The sequence below is a fragment of the Apis cerana genome, linkage group LG13 (assembly GCF_029169275.1).
Source record: "Apis cerana isolate GH-2021 linkage group LG13, AcerK_1.0, whole genome shotgun sequence".
NCBI classification, from domain to species: Eukaryota; Metazoa; Arthropoda; class Insecta; order Hymenoptera; family Apidae; genus Apis; species Apis cerana.
In genome coordinates, this window is record NC_083864.1 from 3,600,122 (window position 1) to 3,617,478 (window position 17,357).

The following is a 17,357-nucleotide window of genomic DNA, read 5'->3' on the forward strand; positions in this document are numbered from 1 at the left end:
TTATATTATCTTTTTCATTCTTACAATTATTGAACTATAATATGAAGTATGAAATATATTTTATTAAAATTATATTTTATACTGAAATACATTCATAAAATGATATAATTAAAATTATTTTTATTATATATACAACAATAATTATTGGATAAGTGACAATCTATATTATTCTGTCTATATTCTGTCCATATTTAGAAAAATTATGGAAATAGGAATTTTAGATGAAAAATAAAAATTTTAATTATAATATTTAATTAACAATTAATGTTAAGTAAACTTTTTATATGTATTCTCAATATTAACATTGAAGTAATTTCTTCAAGATTTGACAAATCTTTATCTTTCAAATATTAAAATGGAGAGTATTATTCGTTACGAAAAACCATATTCTGATTATAAACGAACTGAACGACAAGAAATGTTAATAGCAGCCCCATTGGATTTATCATTTAAAAGAGCAACTACAATGAATGGTATGTTACATTATATAAAATTTCTACAATTAAAAAATATTGTTAAAATTATACATTATTCTAAATTTAAAGATAACATTAATAAAAATATTTATTTTATTACAAGAGAATTGGCAAATAAACGTCCACAATCAGTACGAACGGGTAAAATTCCATTGCGAACATCTGCAGATCGTTTCGTAACATGTTCTTTATGGTTAAGCAATAATTTATTAACTTCAATGGACGGATTTGAAAGTCTTGCACAAAAAGTTCTCGATGATCCAGAGCATCTTAGTTGGGTCGATCTTTCTTTCAATAAGATAAAAGAAATTGGAGATGATATTGTAAAATTTCCGAATATAAAAATATTTTATTTGCATGGAAACAATATTTCGAATATTAATGATATTGTTAAATTGCAAAAGTTACAAACTCTTAGATCTTTAACATTACACGGAAATCCCATTGAAAATCTTCCATATTATAGAGGATATATTGTTCATACTTTACCACAATTAACAGCATTAGACTTTTCAGCAGTATTATCTACTGAAAGGAAAAAGGCAGCACCTGCTGGATTTTATAAAGTAATATATGGTAATACATGAATATAAAATTTTATTTTCAAGTTTTGTATTAAATACACGCTTTCTTTTAAGTATCATTACTTGTAATATTTTTTTAAGAATGTACCATTTATCTCGAGGTACTTTGACTCAACATTCTTAGAAATAATTTATTTCAAATCTACTGTTATATCATTGTTAAATTAACTCAAGATATGTACCATACAGTAGAAATTATTTGTTCTATTTAAATGTATATTAATTAACAGAGATAAAAAAGGCCCCATATTATATTACAAATTGAATGTGACAGCCCATGTGTTCGCAGTAATTTCTTTCTTTTTTACGATATCTATATGTATAATGATTTTTTGTACATTAAATAATTCAATGTCGTCTGTGTTTACTGCGATGTTTACTTGATTTTTCTACATCTCTATCTCGAGATCGACTACGTGATCTATAACGACTACGAGATGATTTGTGACTGCCAGATCGCCTTCGTTGCGCCTTTTTCGGTTTTCGAGATCGTCCATGACTATGACTGCGAGATCTGCTTCTACTATGTTTTTTTCTCTTGGAATGCTTTGTTCCTTCACCTCTGGATGGTGAAGTACTTGGTGATTTTGATCGCCTATATAGTAATAAAAATGATTTTAGATAAATATATATTTTATTATTTCTTTTTTATAATTTAATTTTATAATATAATTTATAATATCGTTTATAATATACCTTGGTGATTTTGTTCTTTCGGGTGCAGCATGAGTACCGCTACGACTAATAAATCCACCCCAAGCATTATGATGTTTGGGCAATGGTGGGCTAGGTGTGTGGCTATCAACATCTCCACTTCTTGCTTTGGTTCTTGCTTCCTGATATTGTCGACGAAGTTCCTCTACACGTTTTTCTAATTGTTCTGGTTTAACACGAGGTCGAAAATAAAGTCGTAATATACGACGACAAACATCTCTAATTGCAGATTCATTAACTTTAAAAAGAGAAAACCAAGCAGGTGAAGTAGGTAAAGGTAATTGAAGTTGTCTTGCTCCCAAATATACACATGCACAGGCAACAGTTTCTGGTTGATATCTTAAGAATACATCAGATCTTAAAGAATCATTCATATAATTCCAACATTGTTGCATCAAAGCATGATTTTTTTCATAGCCCAATACTTGCAAATACATAACAATTATTTTATGAGGATGTTTTACATGAACACAAAATCCTAATTCTTTTAGGACTCTCCTTTCAGATTTAATTACCTGATTTTTCAGGGCTACATAATTTTGATCAAGTATTACTGGTTGTATTGGCCTAAAAAAAAATTTGGTAATATTTTATATATATATATATATATATATATATATATATATAATATATAATATATAATATATACATATAATTCTATAATATTAAAAATAAAACATTGTATTTACTTTTGGCTAGAAACTTGTTTAATATGGTTAAACACATTGATAACATCTCTAATACGTCTAGGTGCTTCTTCAATTTTACTAGCTAAACAGATACAGCCCATTGCAGTTGTTTCCATATTATGTCTAACTAACGATTTACTATAATAAAATCGTTGAAATATAACTTGTCCTGTGGCCATTGCAACCTAAAGAAATAATAATGGAAGTAAAATTAATTCAGAGGTTATAGAGGTTATGACGTTTACAAACATTTTGTTTACTTGTGAAAAAAATCACAAACCTGTGGTAATTTCAATAAAATACCAGCTGTTTGAATTAGTTCACATCCTAATATTCTTAGATCAGTTTCGGTTTCTGCATCCAATCCATCTAAATGCGACGGCGTCGAGTTGAGTTTTTCTTCAGGTAAAAGACAATTTTGAAGTGTTAATACGATTTTTCCATAAGGTTTCGTATTGCCTGTAGTTGTATTTTTTGCCGGAGCCGTAGAATTTTCTTTTATATTACTCATTATAAGTTTCACTGTTTAAACACAGTAAAAACTTTTTGTTCAATCACTTGTGAAAAAAAGAGGTTAACCGTTCATTTCCTCGAATGAACCATACCTTTTCGAAGTATAACTTTAAACTTTAATACTTATATATATATAAAGAAGTATAATTCGCATAGAACTCGTTCCTTCCGTATTTGGCGCTACTGTCTATTTTTGATAATCAATTGTTTTATTCGATTTTTATCATTATTTCAATAAAATAAAAGAGACTAAATATTTATATTAAAAAAATTTCCTTCAAATTATTTTCAATATAATAATTTTGTATAAAAAATTTTATATATATATTTAAACATTAAAAAATAATTGTTCATTTGTATAATTTTTGAGCACTTCCGGTAATTAATTAATAGTTTGTGGAACACAATTAGGCGCGAATCATAATTGCTTCGAAAAGTTTGAAATATCAAGTACAGTGTTAAAATATAGTGGTAAAAGATAAAAAAGAATATTGAATATTGAAATAAAATTAAGATATCATAATCTTTTCATATTATCTTTCAAGAATATTTTTGATTAATAAATTTAATAAAACATGTATAATATAATAATCGTTTAAATCGTTAAAAATTTAATTATATAAATAGATTTTTAAATATTATTTGTTCATTTTTTTACAGAATATTTAATTTACCAACATAATTCGATATTTAGAAGCAAACTGGTGAGTTTTTTTATATTTTTTAATATTATTTTAAAAATTTTATTTCTTTAATCGACAAATTATGCTATTATAAAATATTCGAATATTTCAAATTGTAAAATTTTTTAGCCTTCGACATAGGATAATAGGAAAAAACTATAACGATATTTTGTTTAATTATATAATGATATATCTTTTTGTTATTACATGTAATTTTTTGTCGTTTAAAAATCAACATGCATACAATTGCATTTTAAAACTTTAATAGTGTCAAATTCACACGAATCTTCAATTGATTAAAATTGAATTTTTTCGAACTTACAAAATAATAGGATTTTGCACGCAATTTTGTAAGGATGACATATTAGTGCAATTATAAATATATACACACATATATCAAGAAATATATATAATATAATACAATCGCATAACATAACAATTATTTATACAACGTATACAAAGTAGTAACTTATAATGAAACGTAACGCAAAGTAAATAAAGAAATAACAATAGGATAGATATCATTTATATGTTATACACATAATTATATTTTTTGTTTCTTCGAGTTTTTTTTTTAATTTCGGTCCCTATTTTTCTTATTACATACAAATTTTACAACTGTAAGTGAATGGAAAAACAGATTTCATATCGAGTACCTGATCTTCGTTGTACTAATATAACCTTGCATTTACATAATTCGTTATGCAGATTGAATTATTAAAATTTAAAAACGCATTTTAATGCGAGGTATTTTGATAAATTCTGTTTTGTAAAATTAGTATGGACCGAAGTAGGAACAATTTTTATGATAAAAAATAAAATTATTATACAAATCATATTAATCGTATTTTACAAAATTTTTGTTTATTAATCATTAAAAATCGTATTATATTAATGTATTCATTCGTACAGAAAAGATTTATATCTCGATAAAAATCTTGTTGTATCCATAAAGCAACTATACATACATGAAAGTTCTTGAAGTCGAGTGGTCTTAAAAAGTTTGAAAAAATAAAATTTCCAGCATTCGCGCTGTATTATTTCCCTGTATTGTGCGATGTATATATATTGCATTTTTCTAAAAGATTTTAAAGCATATTATTGCGTTAATGATTGTCGGTAATATAGTAACTTGTCGAATCGATAATCTGTAACTGATGCTTTGTACTAATTTTTGTCAAATTAGTTCGACAAATTGCCACATTATCAACAATTGTTGCCACAAAATTTCCACTTGTCTCGTCTTGTCTCGAATTAGATAATGTAAATTCTACAATTTGCTGGTATAAGTTAATGCAATGGGACTCAACCATCAAATAGGTCAATCGAAAGAGGACAAAGTTTTACTACCGACCGTTTTATGATTGTCGTGGCAGTGCAAATTGCAGTAGAAAGCACTGCGCATTTTATGTTTATATTTGGACATAAAAAACTATCCGATAGTCTGAATTTTAGCCAGACATGGTGTGATGTGCACTGATCTCAATGCAAAAAGTTATTTAATTTAAACTGTGCCAGTTTGATATTGCTAAAAAGCAATATTTATTATTTGTATTTTTAAGTTATGTCATTAAAAAGACTAATGCACTTCGCTATCTAGCAAATTTCAAGCACATAAAGATGTTCCTTTAAAATCTCACATAAACACTTCAAACACTTTCATTTATAAGTTTAAATCGATCATTTTTAAAAAGGAAAAAGTTCGCACTGCATATTGATCAACACGTGTCAATTATAGCAATAAACAACAATTTTTTATGCTGTTCAATGTAACATGTCGGTAATATATCGACTTGTAATCAAAATGAGATGTTTCGTGTTCATTTTCAAATAATGGAATTTGTTTATGTTCAAGATCACTTATTAAATAAAACTTGAAATATATTTCATTGTCTGTATGCAGTTGCATATTTTTGGATATGAAGGAAAACACAAGTATAATATTTTCATCTTTTTGATTTAGCAACTTAACCTGATTTTCGGCGGGATACTTAATTCCGTGCTGTAAATTTCGATCAAATCTTTTATAGTTTTAAACAGAATAAATATATATAGTTTTACAAAAGATTAAAATTCATTATTTTTCTTCAAGTTGATTTCCATAATATAAGAGAATCACATAGAGCTCGTATTGTCTTGTTATTTAAATTTGCAACATAATATAGCAAAATTGTAATCACAATGATGAAAGTGAGCATTTCACACTCCTGATGGCCGATTGATGAAATTTGATTTGTGAGACCAGAATGTATTCAATGAACTTGGTTGACGTCAGCGTGATGGTACACCGACATCGGCGGATCGAATTCGAAGAAGATCGGCACGAAGCATCAGCGGCATGCGTATAGCTGACGATTCAGCAGGTCGCCACATTACAGGTGATCGTTCTCGTGATAATGGAGTAGGAATTGGACAATCATTCACACGATGTGGTGCTGGAGTCAAAGAACCTGGAGGTGCACGATAATATTTATGACCACCAAGTGTTACAATTTGTCCCTGGTCTGAAATGTTTGGTATGTCTTTAATTGTTGACTTTGCTTTGAGTTTTGTCACTGGTTGTGGTATTCTTAATGGATGTATGTCCATCTTCTTTCCTCCGCTCAGATCTAGAATATCTCTTGATTCTTGATCCCTTTTCCGTTTAGTAGGAAGTGCTTGTCGTTGCTGATCGCGTTCTGGTTGCTTGGTTTGTCTTGGTTTTAACGGTGCAGGCATCCTTATTTGTCCTGCTTTTAATGCCTTTAATACTCGTGGATCGACAGATCTATCGTTTAAAGTAATGCTTGGACTTACTTTTCCCAGAGTATTCTTTCGATTATCTTTGGAATCATTTGGTTCAATAGATCCACCACTATTTCCAGGTGATTTTGGTGCTGTTAGAGTTATACTGAGACTTGCAGGAATGTTTAATCCGCAACCATCTAATATATTTCTTGTATCGTTCGAAAGTATTGGACTTGAGGAAGGTTTTGAACTTGGTGTCGTGAGTGTTCGACTAGGTCCAGCTTCTGCAATTATATTTCCCGGTCTTTTTGCTGAAATAACATGTTCCGTTGTTAATTTTCGAGGTGATTTCGTATTATTTTGCATAATAGGAGACGGATGTACATGAGTTTGCTTTTTTGAGATATGAGTTTGAATTTGTTGTTGTTTCTTTCTTCTGATATCAAAGATTGGTAAACCTGGTGGACATTTTCTTTTCACTGCTCCCGCGGGAACTATAGGTGGATCATTAGAAAAAGTATATACATCCACTTTTGCGGGGTTATTATTAATGCTGATGTTCATACCCGGATTTGTACTCTTTGAGTAACCAAACGTGCAAGTATCGATATCATTGCATTGTTTATTCGTGTTGATTCGCGCATTGTTATTAATTCCGCTTATTGGTTTACTTACATTCGAAATATTTCCACTTGCATTTACACTGATATTTTCATTATTACTTTTATTCTTTGAATTATTTATATTATTTGAAGTTTCTGTTGCATTATCATCTTCTTTTTTCGGAGTGACATTATCTTTGTTTTGTGTATCATTAATCTCATCCTTCATATTTAATTCATTAGAGGAAGATTCTAATTTTATTTCTGATCCCGTCTCTCTAGCTGTCAGCTGAAAACTTTGAAGGAATTGTTTTTTCTCTTGCTGTTCTCCTGGTTTTTTCTGTATACTTTTTAAAGTATTACTATTAGTATTGTTGGTAGTACTAATAGTTTTCTCAGGAGTCAATCGTTCCATAAAAGTTACTCTTCTTCTTTGTTCTTCTTGTTTCTCTATTTGACGTTTCTCTCTGTTCCTCTGTAATTGTTGAATAAGTAACGCCTCAGAACTATCTTTGTCTACTTGGCCACAATGTAATAATACATTACTGATAACTTTCGGCTTGTTTGGACTTGTATTGTTTGGTGAACATTGTTTTAAAGTAATCTTTACTCCATTCGAATTCTGTCCGTTGCCTATACTTACAACACTAAATTCTGGATTCGAAGATTTTGTTTCGATATTTGTAATGCTTTGTTCTTTCGAATTCCAACTTGCTGGCGGACTTCTCAAAACCTCATATCTTCCCTCTGAGTTCTTGAGTATTTTTATAGGTGTTTTAATTTGTTTATTTTCACTATTCGATGTGGATGAGACATTATTTGTATTAGTAGTTGTCGTTGCCGATGAAACAACTGTGTTGGTAGCTGTCGTTGTTGACGTAATATTCGTCGATGCTATAGAAACTGTCGTTGATGTCGTGGTTGTCGATGTTACTACACTAGTTATAAGTTGATCTTCTTTAATAGTTATTTTATGATTATCAATAGTCTCATTTGTAGATATTTGTTCACTTGGAGAACGCGATTTTTCATTCGAAATTTCATTTTGATTGTCTAACGTGATTTTTTCATCAGTATCCTTTATAGATTTTGTCTCTGACTTGGATTCTATATCATTCTCAAGATTTTCCGAATTAACGTTGTTCTGTATAGCAATAGTAGTATCGACTGGAGGAAAACTGGCGCCCAAACCTGGCGTAGAAGGCCTGTCGTGAGGAGGTGCCTCTAATCTTTGCTCTTCTAACGCAACTCGGTAAAAAAATCGCATTGGTGCATTCTAAAAATAAAATTTTTAAACATTATAATGATGAAAGTAACACGTTTAAAACATTTCATAAGAAGAATAGACAATTCTTTACCCTTTTCCATGCATAAATATAAGCGACATCCATGAGAGTCCAGTGTTCCGGAAGCGGAGCACGTCGATGACAAATTTCGATCGTGTACCTTGTCATATCAACATTGTATTTCGAAGCTAAGAATTTTTTTAAATGCGCAATAGTTACCAGTGCTGGACATTGAAGATATCGTCTACTCGTTGTATTTGTGCTATGATTGTTAGCGTTATTGTTATAACCATTATTACTAGTATTGTTACTGTTATTATTTTGATTGTTAGATGCGTTAGAATTATTGATATCATCGTTGGTGCTAAGTAAAATGCTCATAGGATCGGCTCCGGGCGGTAAATATTCCAAGCTTAAGCTAACAGCATCTTCTGGAGCGAAAATTAATCTTCCGCTAACATCTTCTCCACGTTGTTCTGGAGTCGCTAAATCCGCTATATATAAAATTTAAGCGTCGAAATAATTGTTATGAAAAATACGATCAAATTAAAAGATAGATAGTAATTTTGAATATAGTTTTACCATGCTCCGGATGTTTTTTGTAAAACTCTCTTCTCTTTCGCATCTCTTTGTGATATAATCCTGGTACCAGTTTGTATACGATATCTTGCAACGCCTTATCAGCTCTGAAAATAAGTTTTTTAAATAATTTCCCATTTCGAACAACTTAAAATTTCTAAATCTTATGCAAAACTTACTTGATATTCGGTTTGGCTTTGTTGAGAACATGTTTGCAAGAAGGACAATGAGCTTCTGTGTTGAGATGCTTGAGAATACAACTTCTGCAAACTGATCGGCAAGAAAGCAACATATCATTATTTGTTCCATGGAATATAATTCAAATTCGATTTAATTTACTTACACGAATGCAAACATTCGACGACAGTGGTTGCATCTATAAGATATCCTCTGCATAAAGGACAAATAAGATAGGGATTTACCTCTCGGAGGTAAGTCCTTTTACCTATTCCCGACATTTTTCTTATTCTTAATTGTCGGTGATAATGTCTGTAACGATAAACACGATTCCATGTAATATCTCCAATGGAAAGCTGTAACGTCAAAAAAATCAATCTTAGTATCGACGAAAATTTTTGTTTTTGTTAAAGGATTAAGAGAGATAATAAGATGAGTAAAATAAAAGTCGTCGTATGAAGCGTAAAGAAATATAGGTATAGTGTTTTCATTATCAAAATGCATCTTGCGTATCCTTCTCCGTGCTTTGATCGACAAAACAAACAGATTAGAATTCTAAATGCGTTTGATTATTTATCATATGTGGTACTTTTATGAAAAGCAGCTGTCTCATCCGTGTGCGACGATAACGAGATACGCGACGATAATTCGCAAGTTTCGCAAATAAATCGCACGACATAGGAAACGGTTAGGCCGAGTCATGGTGTTTAGCCCACTTTCCCGAAGGTTTCTCAGGTAGCTAGAATCCCGTTGCCTCGTTCTCGGGCCCCCCTCCATCCGATTTCAACCACCCGTAGGTATACGGGTGCGTTTTATCCCTGCCTGAAAGTGTCCTTTCCGTTTTTCCACTCGCCTAGCATGCTGAAATTGTGGATGCCAGCCCTTAGTCTGCGAACGAAACGCGTATGCATCCATGAACCCGCCAAATATCTGCCCATATTGATCGAATATCGCGGAATTTTGCAGAGAGCCAACGATAAGTCAGTAAATGGTGCCGTTATCGCTGCCAAGAATTAACTCTACTCGTTTCGAGATCGTTCTATGAATTCTAAGTGTTTCGATTGATCTGTGAGCACGTGTACGAACGAGATATCGAGTGCTATACGGTACATCGAAATACGGAGATGTGAATATGGATGGAAAATCACATTCAATTTCTAATATCATTTGCTACAAATCTACATACGTTAACGTTGTTTCGTGCTATCAACAGTCACTAACAGAAACTAAAGGAGATTCTTGCTCGAATTTCTGTTACGAGGTTTCTCCCGCTTTATCTCTCGTTGCTAGATCTTCGAGACTTTGCTCGTAAGTTCTCATTCGATCGTTTACGTCCGTTTGCTTGGACACTTTCCTCCGAGTGCAGCACATGTCGCGAATGCAGGGACGCGTCAAAGTAAAGGCCTGTACACAACTAAGAGTAGATAAGAATAATCTTCGAAACGAGAAGATATTGAGAAGATATTCTTCGAATGACGATGATGCATTTGTTAGGGAACGAAGATCTAGGTGAGCATCGAGTTCAATTATCGCGATGGAAATTAACTAGAATTATTTACATATCGAATCGGCTAACTTTAGGTACACACCACACGTTCTGCAATTCTAGTACTTCGTCTATTTATATCGAGCTGGTCGTAAGAAGAAGCAAAATTCTCAAACGAAATTGTGACAAGCGATAGAAAGAGGGATCACTTCGAATCAATCGTGAAACTAATGCTCGAAATCGTGTAAATTCTTTCTAATTCTCATAATATTGAAATAGTTATGCTAATATCAGATTAGTTATCGTCAAGTGTTCTTTCAAAAAGACTTGTTTTAAAAAATCAAGTAATTTTTATTACTTTTCTTCGTATAAATTTTATCAATTGCGTCAGCAAGTTAGAAAGAATATAACGAGAAAGCTTTGTTAAGAGAATGTTCTTTCAATGGAGTTTACACGAACATGCCCTCATTTTTGAACGTCTCATTTTCTTTCGCGAAACTTTAGTCGTCTTATCGCGCGTTACAGATTAGACCCCCAGCTGCTTTCTGATCCCTCGACCATCGCTTCTATACGCTTGTACCCCGAGAAAAGAGAGTAGGGAGACGTCGACCCTACTGGACGGAAGACCATGATTCGAAGTAACCTAGCGACGGTCTACAGAAATCGCAAAAGAAAGGCATTCAATCGTCCAGCTTGTCTTACGACCGTTGTCCAAGAAAAAAACATTCTTTCCTCTTCGAATGTTCGAGGTTCGCGAACATTCGTTTCTCTTTGTAAAATTCGTTTCCAGGTGCGGTAAAATCGAAAATGATTAGGTAATCACATTTTTTTCAACGATTTGTCAGCATAGTTTCTTCGATATAGTTGTTAAGCGACGATAAGAAATTTCTAATTAATAAGCTGAAATCGCGGAATAAAGCGCCGATAGGCCTTCGAACTTGATCTCATCCATCGAAAGGAATTTCCCGCCTATTGTTTGTTCCGTTGCTTTCGTATTCCGTGTTTCACAGCGATCTGGTTGTTGAGGCGGCCAGCTGATTAATCAGTAGAGACACGTTTCCTTGCATATCGTAGACAACGGAGGGGTTTGCACGATCGCGAGCGCGAACATTCCGCGACGAAAGCGGCAAAACGAGTTTTTTTTCAGTGGTAAAACTTTCGATGTGCTATCTTCGATTTCGGACAATAGCTGCTAGATTTCGCGTTCCAAAAGGCGATTATCCTCGCAGAAAAACTGAACGAGCGATACCCATGCTCTCTGTGAGAAACCGGCCGTGTTCCCAGTCGATGTTTATTCCATCGTCGCGCGTATCGCGAACGCATACCGAGCGATTTCGTCGAGGACGAAAGAGGAGGCAGCGCGAATATGAGAAAACGCATAAATACACGAGTGCCGCGTACGAGAATAAGACGATGCGTGTAAGTTGGAGAAAGAGGGAATATGAGCAAGAGGATAGACCGAGGAGAGGGGCAAACGGGTAGTAACGAGAGAAAGAGGGAGAGAGAATGAGAGCGGGACAGAAAAGAAGAAGGGAGGGAGAAAAAGATGGAGGAAACCGCTCTCTCCGTCTTACTCTCCCTTTTTCTTTCTTCTCCTTTGCTCTTTCTTGCCCTCTTCCCCTCTCTGTTTCTCGCTGTTGTTTCTCAGCATTCAACCGGCGAGTAGGTTTACATGTACACAAGTGTATTCGCTGGAAAGCGCTATATTGGGTGATAGAGTGTGCGTGCGTGTACTTACGTGCGAGCATGCGAACCGTACGTGCGGCTACACGCATACGAGAGTGGCTAACGCTATCCTCTATGGTAGTAGAGCATACTGGCCGCGTACGTACACAAAGCGATGCCGTGTCGTTCGTGCTCCAATGATATTGTAGAGGAAATGCGAGGTCGCTACAGTATTCGGGTTCGGGTTCAAACTTGAAGTCCTCCCTCTTGCGAAATCGAGATGAGGGCTATCCAGACAACAGTGACGTCGCGTGCTCGATGTATACGCGATTTCGTGACGTACAACCAGCTTCCCTGGCATTCGAGTAAACCCGACGGGATTTACTTTCACCTTACCGCCGACTGTGCACTAAGCTCTGAAATTACGCTACGGCCTGGCCAGACTCGTTAAAAAGAAAATATAATACAAGCTCAAAAATCACAACAACGACAATTATCGTGACAACGACAACGACGACGACGACGACGACGACGAGTACACGGTTAGACAGGAATACGATGAGTCCGTACAATGGCGCCACGGAATACTGTGCGGCGTTTTATGGAACTAAACCACGGAAATGAACGACATCGGCCATAAAACGATCGTAGCAACACACGAAATACCGAACAGTACGGCGACTCACGCCAAACTAAACTGAAACCCCGAGTGGGATATGCCCTTTCCCCTCTTTCCCCTCCCTATGGCAGTCCCTGCATCCCTTTGCCGCGCGCCCCTTTTGCGCTCCATGTTCACCCCCTCCATAGTCTTTCTCTCCTGTCCTCCAGGCTTTACACACTCCTCGCTACGCCTGTCGTTTCGTTTTACTCCTCTCTTCGCTTCTCTTCTCTTCTCTTCCCTTCTCTTCTGTTCTCTTCTCTTCTCTCTCTTCTCTCCCTTCGCGTTCTCTCTCTTTGTCTCTCTCCCTAATTCCGACTCTTTCTTGCCCCTTCGAGCACCGTATCTTTACTCGACTGTTCGCTCGACTAGCCTGCCTAGTCTGCCTGGCTGCCAGCTTGGCTTACCCGAGTTGTCTGCCTTGCCTGCTTGCCTGCCTGCCTGCCTCGCTGCCTGTACGAGTCGTTTTTCTCTCCATTCCTCTATGCGCGCTTCTGGCCACCCCTCCTCTCTCTGCCGAGTGGTACGTACCGACACTAGTGTACTACACGGAACACACGAACGAGCGACTACTCCCCCTTCACCCCATCGAGGATCACGCCGCGTTACCAGCCGGGTTACGAGCTCCCCTCTATTCGTGCGCCGATACCTCACCCTTTTCGAGCTACCCCTCTCTTCGTGCATTACGTTTCGTCCTCTCTTTCTTTCTCTGCTTCTCTCATTATTCTCTTTCGCCTCTCCGTGAACGTAGAAACGACCCCCTAGCTCGAGCTCTGATCCTTCGCCTTCTTCTTCTTTGATCGTTCTCCTACCTCGTAACCTCCAATTACATCATCGCTAGCAACGGAAATCGGTATTTCAGATTGCAACTAGATGAATTTCCGCGTATGTTTGAATAAATGCGGAATAAATCCGTTTACGTTTGAAAAACCAATGTTGACTTATCGCGAAACAAGCAACGTATGGTCCTTTGATCGGTAATAAAATCAGATAGAATTTCTAGGAAACCAATAAATTTTTATTACGAATCTTAATTTCATATGAATTTATATCGCAAATACTTTTTACGTTTTTTCAATTTCAAATATTCAACATCTCTCTTCCTTTAGATTCTTGAATTTTATTACGTAACGTAGATTGACAATTCGGTAAGAAATGTTTATCGTTTTCCTTGATGCTTTTCTCTACATAAAAATTCAATATGCATTACATAAGCTCATCAAAGGAACAAGTATTCGACCAAGATAATATTTGTCACAATTTCCCGAAAGAATGATCGTAAATGGCAAGTGAATGAAAAATTTTTATTCATCCTGGTATCGTATTTCAATTAAGAACTTCGCGTTTTATGAAAGGAGATACGGAGATCTCAGCTTAATTTATCGAAAGATCAAGAATGCCATTTAATATTGGAAAATATAATTATTTGCAATTAATCTTTGATAGATCGATACCGAAGAAAACAATAGATCTATAAATCTACATAAAAAAATCGGCTTATAGTTTGCAGCGACGTAGCAAAAATACAAGCCAGCATTATTATCATTTCGCATTAATCGAAGTTTAAAAATTTCATAGTATACTAACATTTAGCGATATAACTTTCGTATCAATTTCGTCCACATGTATTTGTAAGAATCCGAATAATCGCACTCCGATAATATTTCCTGTTCCCTAAACTCCGCCATTTTGGTCCCTACCGAAAACAAGCGGCGACATGACGGAACGGTGTATCTAATCTAGACTCTACTAACGTTGCGCAACATTTAATCATACCTACATCCGTTTTACTTCTTATCAACTGCAAATGTCGGCTGACCTCTGTTACTGAATATCCATTTAGATGCAACTTTTTAGTTCTAGGCGAAACACTACTTCGTTACTTTTATTTTCGACTAATTCTCCTTAAACGCGAAAACATACAACGTTGTAGATACGATACGAGCAGTTTAGCTTTCGATTTTAGTTACAAAGATTCGAAGTTAGACGCGAGATAACGGTATTCGGCTTGATCCGACAAGTTCGTTCTTTGCTTATTTTCTGCTCCGAACGGGTCGAGATTTTCGTAATGAACATCGAAATTGCATCGAAAGCCGAGAACGGGGACGGGCGCAAGGAGAAAAATCATTGCAGATATCATGAAAATACATCGCATTCGCATCTGCGTACCTAAGTGTCCGAATGCGAGTCTTCGTGTGCAAGTACAGCGTACAGATCTCCGTGACGTGCACCCGCTCGCTATTTGCACGTACGGCGCGCTTGCGCTGTCGAATAATCTTTCAATCCGCCAACGCTTTCCTCCGACCGGAGACACGTAAAGCTCCCGATTCTCAAGATTATTATTAGAAATCTGGTGGAATCGGCGTTGGAAATATCGTTTCCAGATCGACGCAATTCTGTCGGCTGAAAGTCGATGATGATGTCGGGACGGAGGAGAAGATGTTGTTTGAATGTCGAACGAATTGTCAAGGCTCGCGTTACGATAAATAAGGTAGTTGAATATTTAATGAAGAACACGAGTTAACGATTAATCGTAGAATGAGCGCAAAAGGCTCGAGAATTCGGGCAGTTAATCTGAATGGGAACCAAAATGGCGGTAATACATTGCATTACAGCCAGTCGATAAGGCTGTTTCATAGGTTACGAGCAGGAGAGCCAATCGTTTCGAAAGTTTGAAACGTATGCACGATATTACAATAGTGTCAGCAGAGTCTTTGTTTCCCATTGAATATACCGTGACAATTAATTTCTCCGGTGTATAACGAATGTATTCGCGTTCTTGCACGATGCAGTTACATCAGGTCGCTAAGATCTTGGCTACAGGTGAGAAAAATCTAACCGAATGAGCGCGTCCACCGTGTCTAAATTCGTAAGGAGACGGAGATTGGGGAAATTCGCAAGGTGAATTGAATTTTAGCGAAATACGAAAAATACGATGACGAATCTCGATTGAGAAATATTAATTACGGGCGTTTTTAATTACACCAGTCAGCTATGAGGCAACTAACAGCATACTCCCACCACGGTAATCGACCTTCCAATCCTGACACTCCCTGGGTGTACTTTAAGAACCGTTCCCCCTTCTACCGGTTCCCGAACAGTTGGAGGATGCCGACAAAAATATTCGCATGGTGCGTGTACGTTCCCTTCCCCTCGAGCCCTCGAGCCTGCAGATCTCCCCTCTAGCATGCATCGCTTGAAAACACCGACCGTAGGCTTCCTCCCGAAGCTTTCTCTGGAAGGATCCCTTGGAGGGCTATCCCCACCAGGAGGGCTTGGACGGATGGTCGGTCGTTTAGCTGTGGAACGCGGCTGGAATCACGAGCGAATGAGACGCCGCTAGATGGGCTCCGCAGCTATCTCTTCCTTTAGTCCTTTCTCCGTTTCCTTGGCTCGTTCTTTGTCCACCGTTCCGCGAATCGTTCCCTTCTTGGTGTATAGAACCTGTAGGTGATACGTGGGCGGCCCGATCCGAACATTCGGTCGGAGGATATATTGGTATACGTGCAGGATCTCCAGTGAGTCTGCGCCGCGTTATCGGTCGATATACGCTTTTGGGAAACCTTCCACGTGTTTTGTGGAGCCGCGTGAGGCCGATTCTCCGTTGCTTGCCTCCTGCTACTCCACCTATTTGCGTGTAGCGATCGAAGACGAGTCATTAAGTGGTTGTGCCACTCCCTCGTAAAACATTTCCAATTCAGATTCATTCCTTTCACGAAAACGAATTTATCTATATTTTAAACACGTGATCATTGTTATTTCGCGTCGTATCGTAGCGGTAAAAAATCGCTAGAAAAGAGGTATTAGAAATGGCGATTTTTGACGGAACAATCATCAGGGAATAATCGATGATTCCCGATCACCGATCCCAAAAATGGTAACGATAATTGGGTCGAAACAAGTTGATCATCGGAAGCATTAATATATGTAGATTTAAGTTGGTGGTAGGTTCCAGCCAGAACGGCGGCATCCTACGATCGCCTACGTGCAATCCTGTCGCAGACGGCCACGCCGTTTCGATAAACGGCCTACAAAGCCTTCGGAGGGGACGGGCCGATGCTTACATTCCCTGGAGCCCCTCCTGACATCGGCTGTACGTGGGTACATTATTCATTCTCTACTACATTCGGCAGCAGGAGGGTGCGGACGAGTGTGTGCGTATCCCTCGTAGCCGATGACACGACATGCACTTGCGTCCCCTTTATATGTGTAAGTTCATGTAGGTACGCGTACCTTTTCTCTCTTTTTCAATACCTTCCTCTTTCTCTATCCTTTCCACCCTTCCCTTTCCACTCTCGCTCTCCCTCCCTCTCTATCCTTTTCTACCTGTACCTGCCATCCCTCTTTCGCTTTATTCACGTACGATTTATCGTCTCTCTCGTCCTCTCCTCTTTTTCCTTTCTTTCTTTCTTTCTTTCTTTCCTTCCTTCTTTTTTTTTGCTTTATCTATCTTCCCCTTCTTTTCCCTTTCTCCCTCTTTCTCTTACCCGCCTCCGTCCATCCACCCTTCGCCAGATA

General features: G+C 36.5%; 3 protein-coding genes across 6 annotated transcripts; 1 reads left to right on the forward strand and 2 right to left on the reverse strand.

The window, feature by feature from the left end:
• The first annotated feature begins 101 nt into the window (after positions 1-101).
• Positions 102-1,119, forward strand: LOC107998855 (leucine-rich repeat-containing protein 51-like). The gene is made up of 2 exons (XM_017058369.3): positions 102-473; positions 582-1,119. The coding sequence occupies exons 1-2, from the start codon at positions 356-358 to the stop codon at positions 1,061-1,063; spliced, it is 600 nt and encodes a 199-aa protein (XP_016913858.1). The 5' UTR covers positions 102-355; the 3' UTR covers positions 1,064-1,119.
• LOC107998853 (cyclin-L1) lies at positions 1,057-3,096 on the reverse strand. The gene is made up of 4 exons (XM_017058367.3): positions 2,744-3,096; positions 2,464-2,648; positions 1,757-2,341; positions 1,057-1,655 (listed from the first exon to the last, which is right to left on the reverse strand). The coding sequence occupies exons 1-4, from the start codon at positions 2,972-2,974 to the stop codon at positions 1,409-1,411; spliced, it is 1,248 nt and encodes a 415-aa protein (XP_016913856.1). The 5' UTR covers positions 2,975-3,096; the 3' UTR covers positions 1,057-1,408.
• A 730-nt stretch (positions 3,097-3,826) lies between these two features.
• LOC107998842 (putative uncharacterized protein DDB_G0286901) lies at positions 3,827-13,374 on the reverse strand. Of its 4 annotated transcripts, none has more exons than XM_062083453.1 (6): positions 12,349-13,374; positions 9,197-9,342; positions 9,033-9,123; positions 8,857-8,960; positions 8,347-8,768; positions 3,827-8,264 (listed from the first exon to the last, which is right to left on the reverse strand). In XM_062083453.1, exons 1-6 carry the CDS (start codon positions 12,540-12,542, stop codon positions 5,931-5,933), a joined length of 3,291 nt encoding a protein of 1,096 aa, XP_061939437.1. In that variant the 5' UTR covers positions 12,543-13,374; the 3' UTR covers positions 3,827-5,930. The 4 variants fall into 4 exon arrangements, with proteins under 4 accessions (XP_061939437.1, XP_061939438.1, XP_061939440.1 ...); XM_062083454.1 differs by having other exon boundaries at positions 9,197-9,386; positions 12,255-12,881; XM_062083456.1 differs by having other exon boundaries at positions 9,197-9,386; positions 10,217-12,881.
• Between the last annotated feature and the right edge of the window lie 3,983 nt (positions 13,375-17,357).

Coding starts and splice junctions, on each gene's coding strand:
- LOC107998855 (XM_017058369.3), top strand. CDS start 356: ATGGAGAGTATTATTCGTTACGAAAAACCATATTCTGATTATAAACGA. Junction 474..581: donor AAGAGCAACTACAATGAATG/GTATGTTACATT, acceptor TTATTACAAGAG/AATTGGCAAATAAACGTCCA.
- LOC107998842 (XM_062083453.1), bottom strand. CDS start 12,542: ATGCCAGGGAAGCTGGTTGTACGTCACGAAATCGCGTATACATCGAGC. Junction 8,769..8,856: donor CAAAAAACATCCGGAGCATG/GTAAAACTATAT, acceptor TTTTATATATAG/CGGATTTAGCGACTCCAGAA. Junction 8,265..8,346: donor ATATTTATGCATGGAAAAGG/GTAAAGAATTGT, acceptor TTTTATTTTTAG/AATGCACCAATGCGATTTTT.
- LOC107998853 (XM_017058367.3), bottom strand. CDS start 2,974: ATGAGTAATATAAAAGAAAATTCTACGGCTCCGGCAAAAAATACAACT. Junction 2,649..2,743: donor TTTTATTGAAATTACCACAG/GTTTGTGATTTT, acceptor TTATTTCTTTAG/GTTGCAATGGCCACAGGACA. Junction 1,656..1,756: donor GAAAGAACAAAATCACCAAG/GTATATTATAAA, acceptor ATTACTATATAG/GCGATCAAAATCACCAAGTA.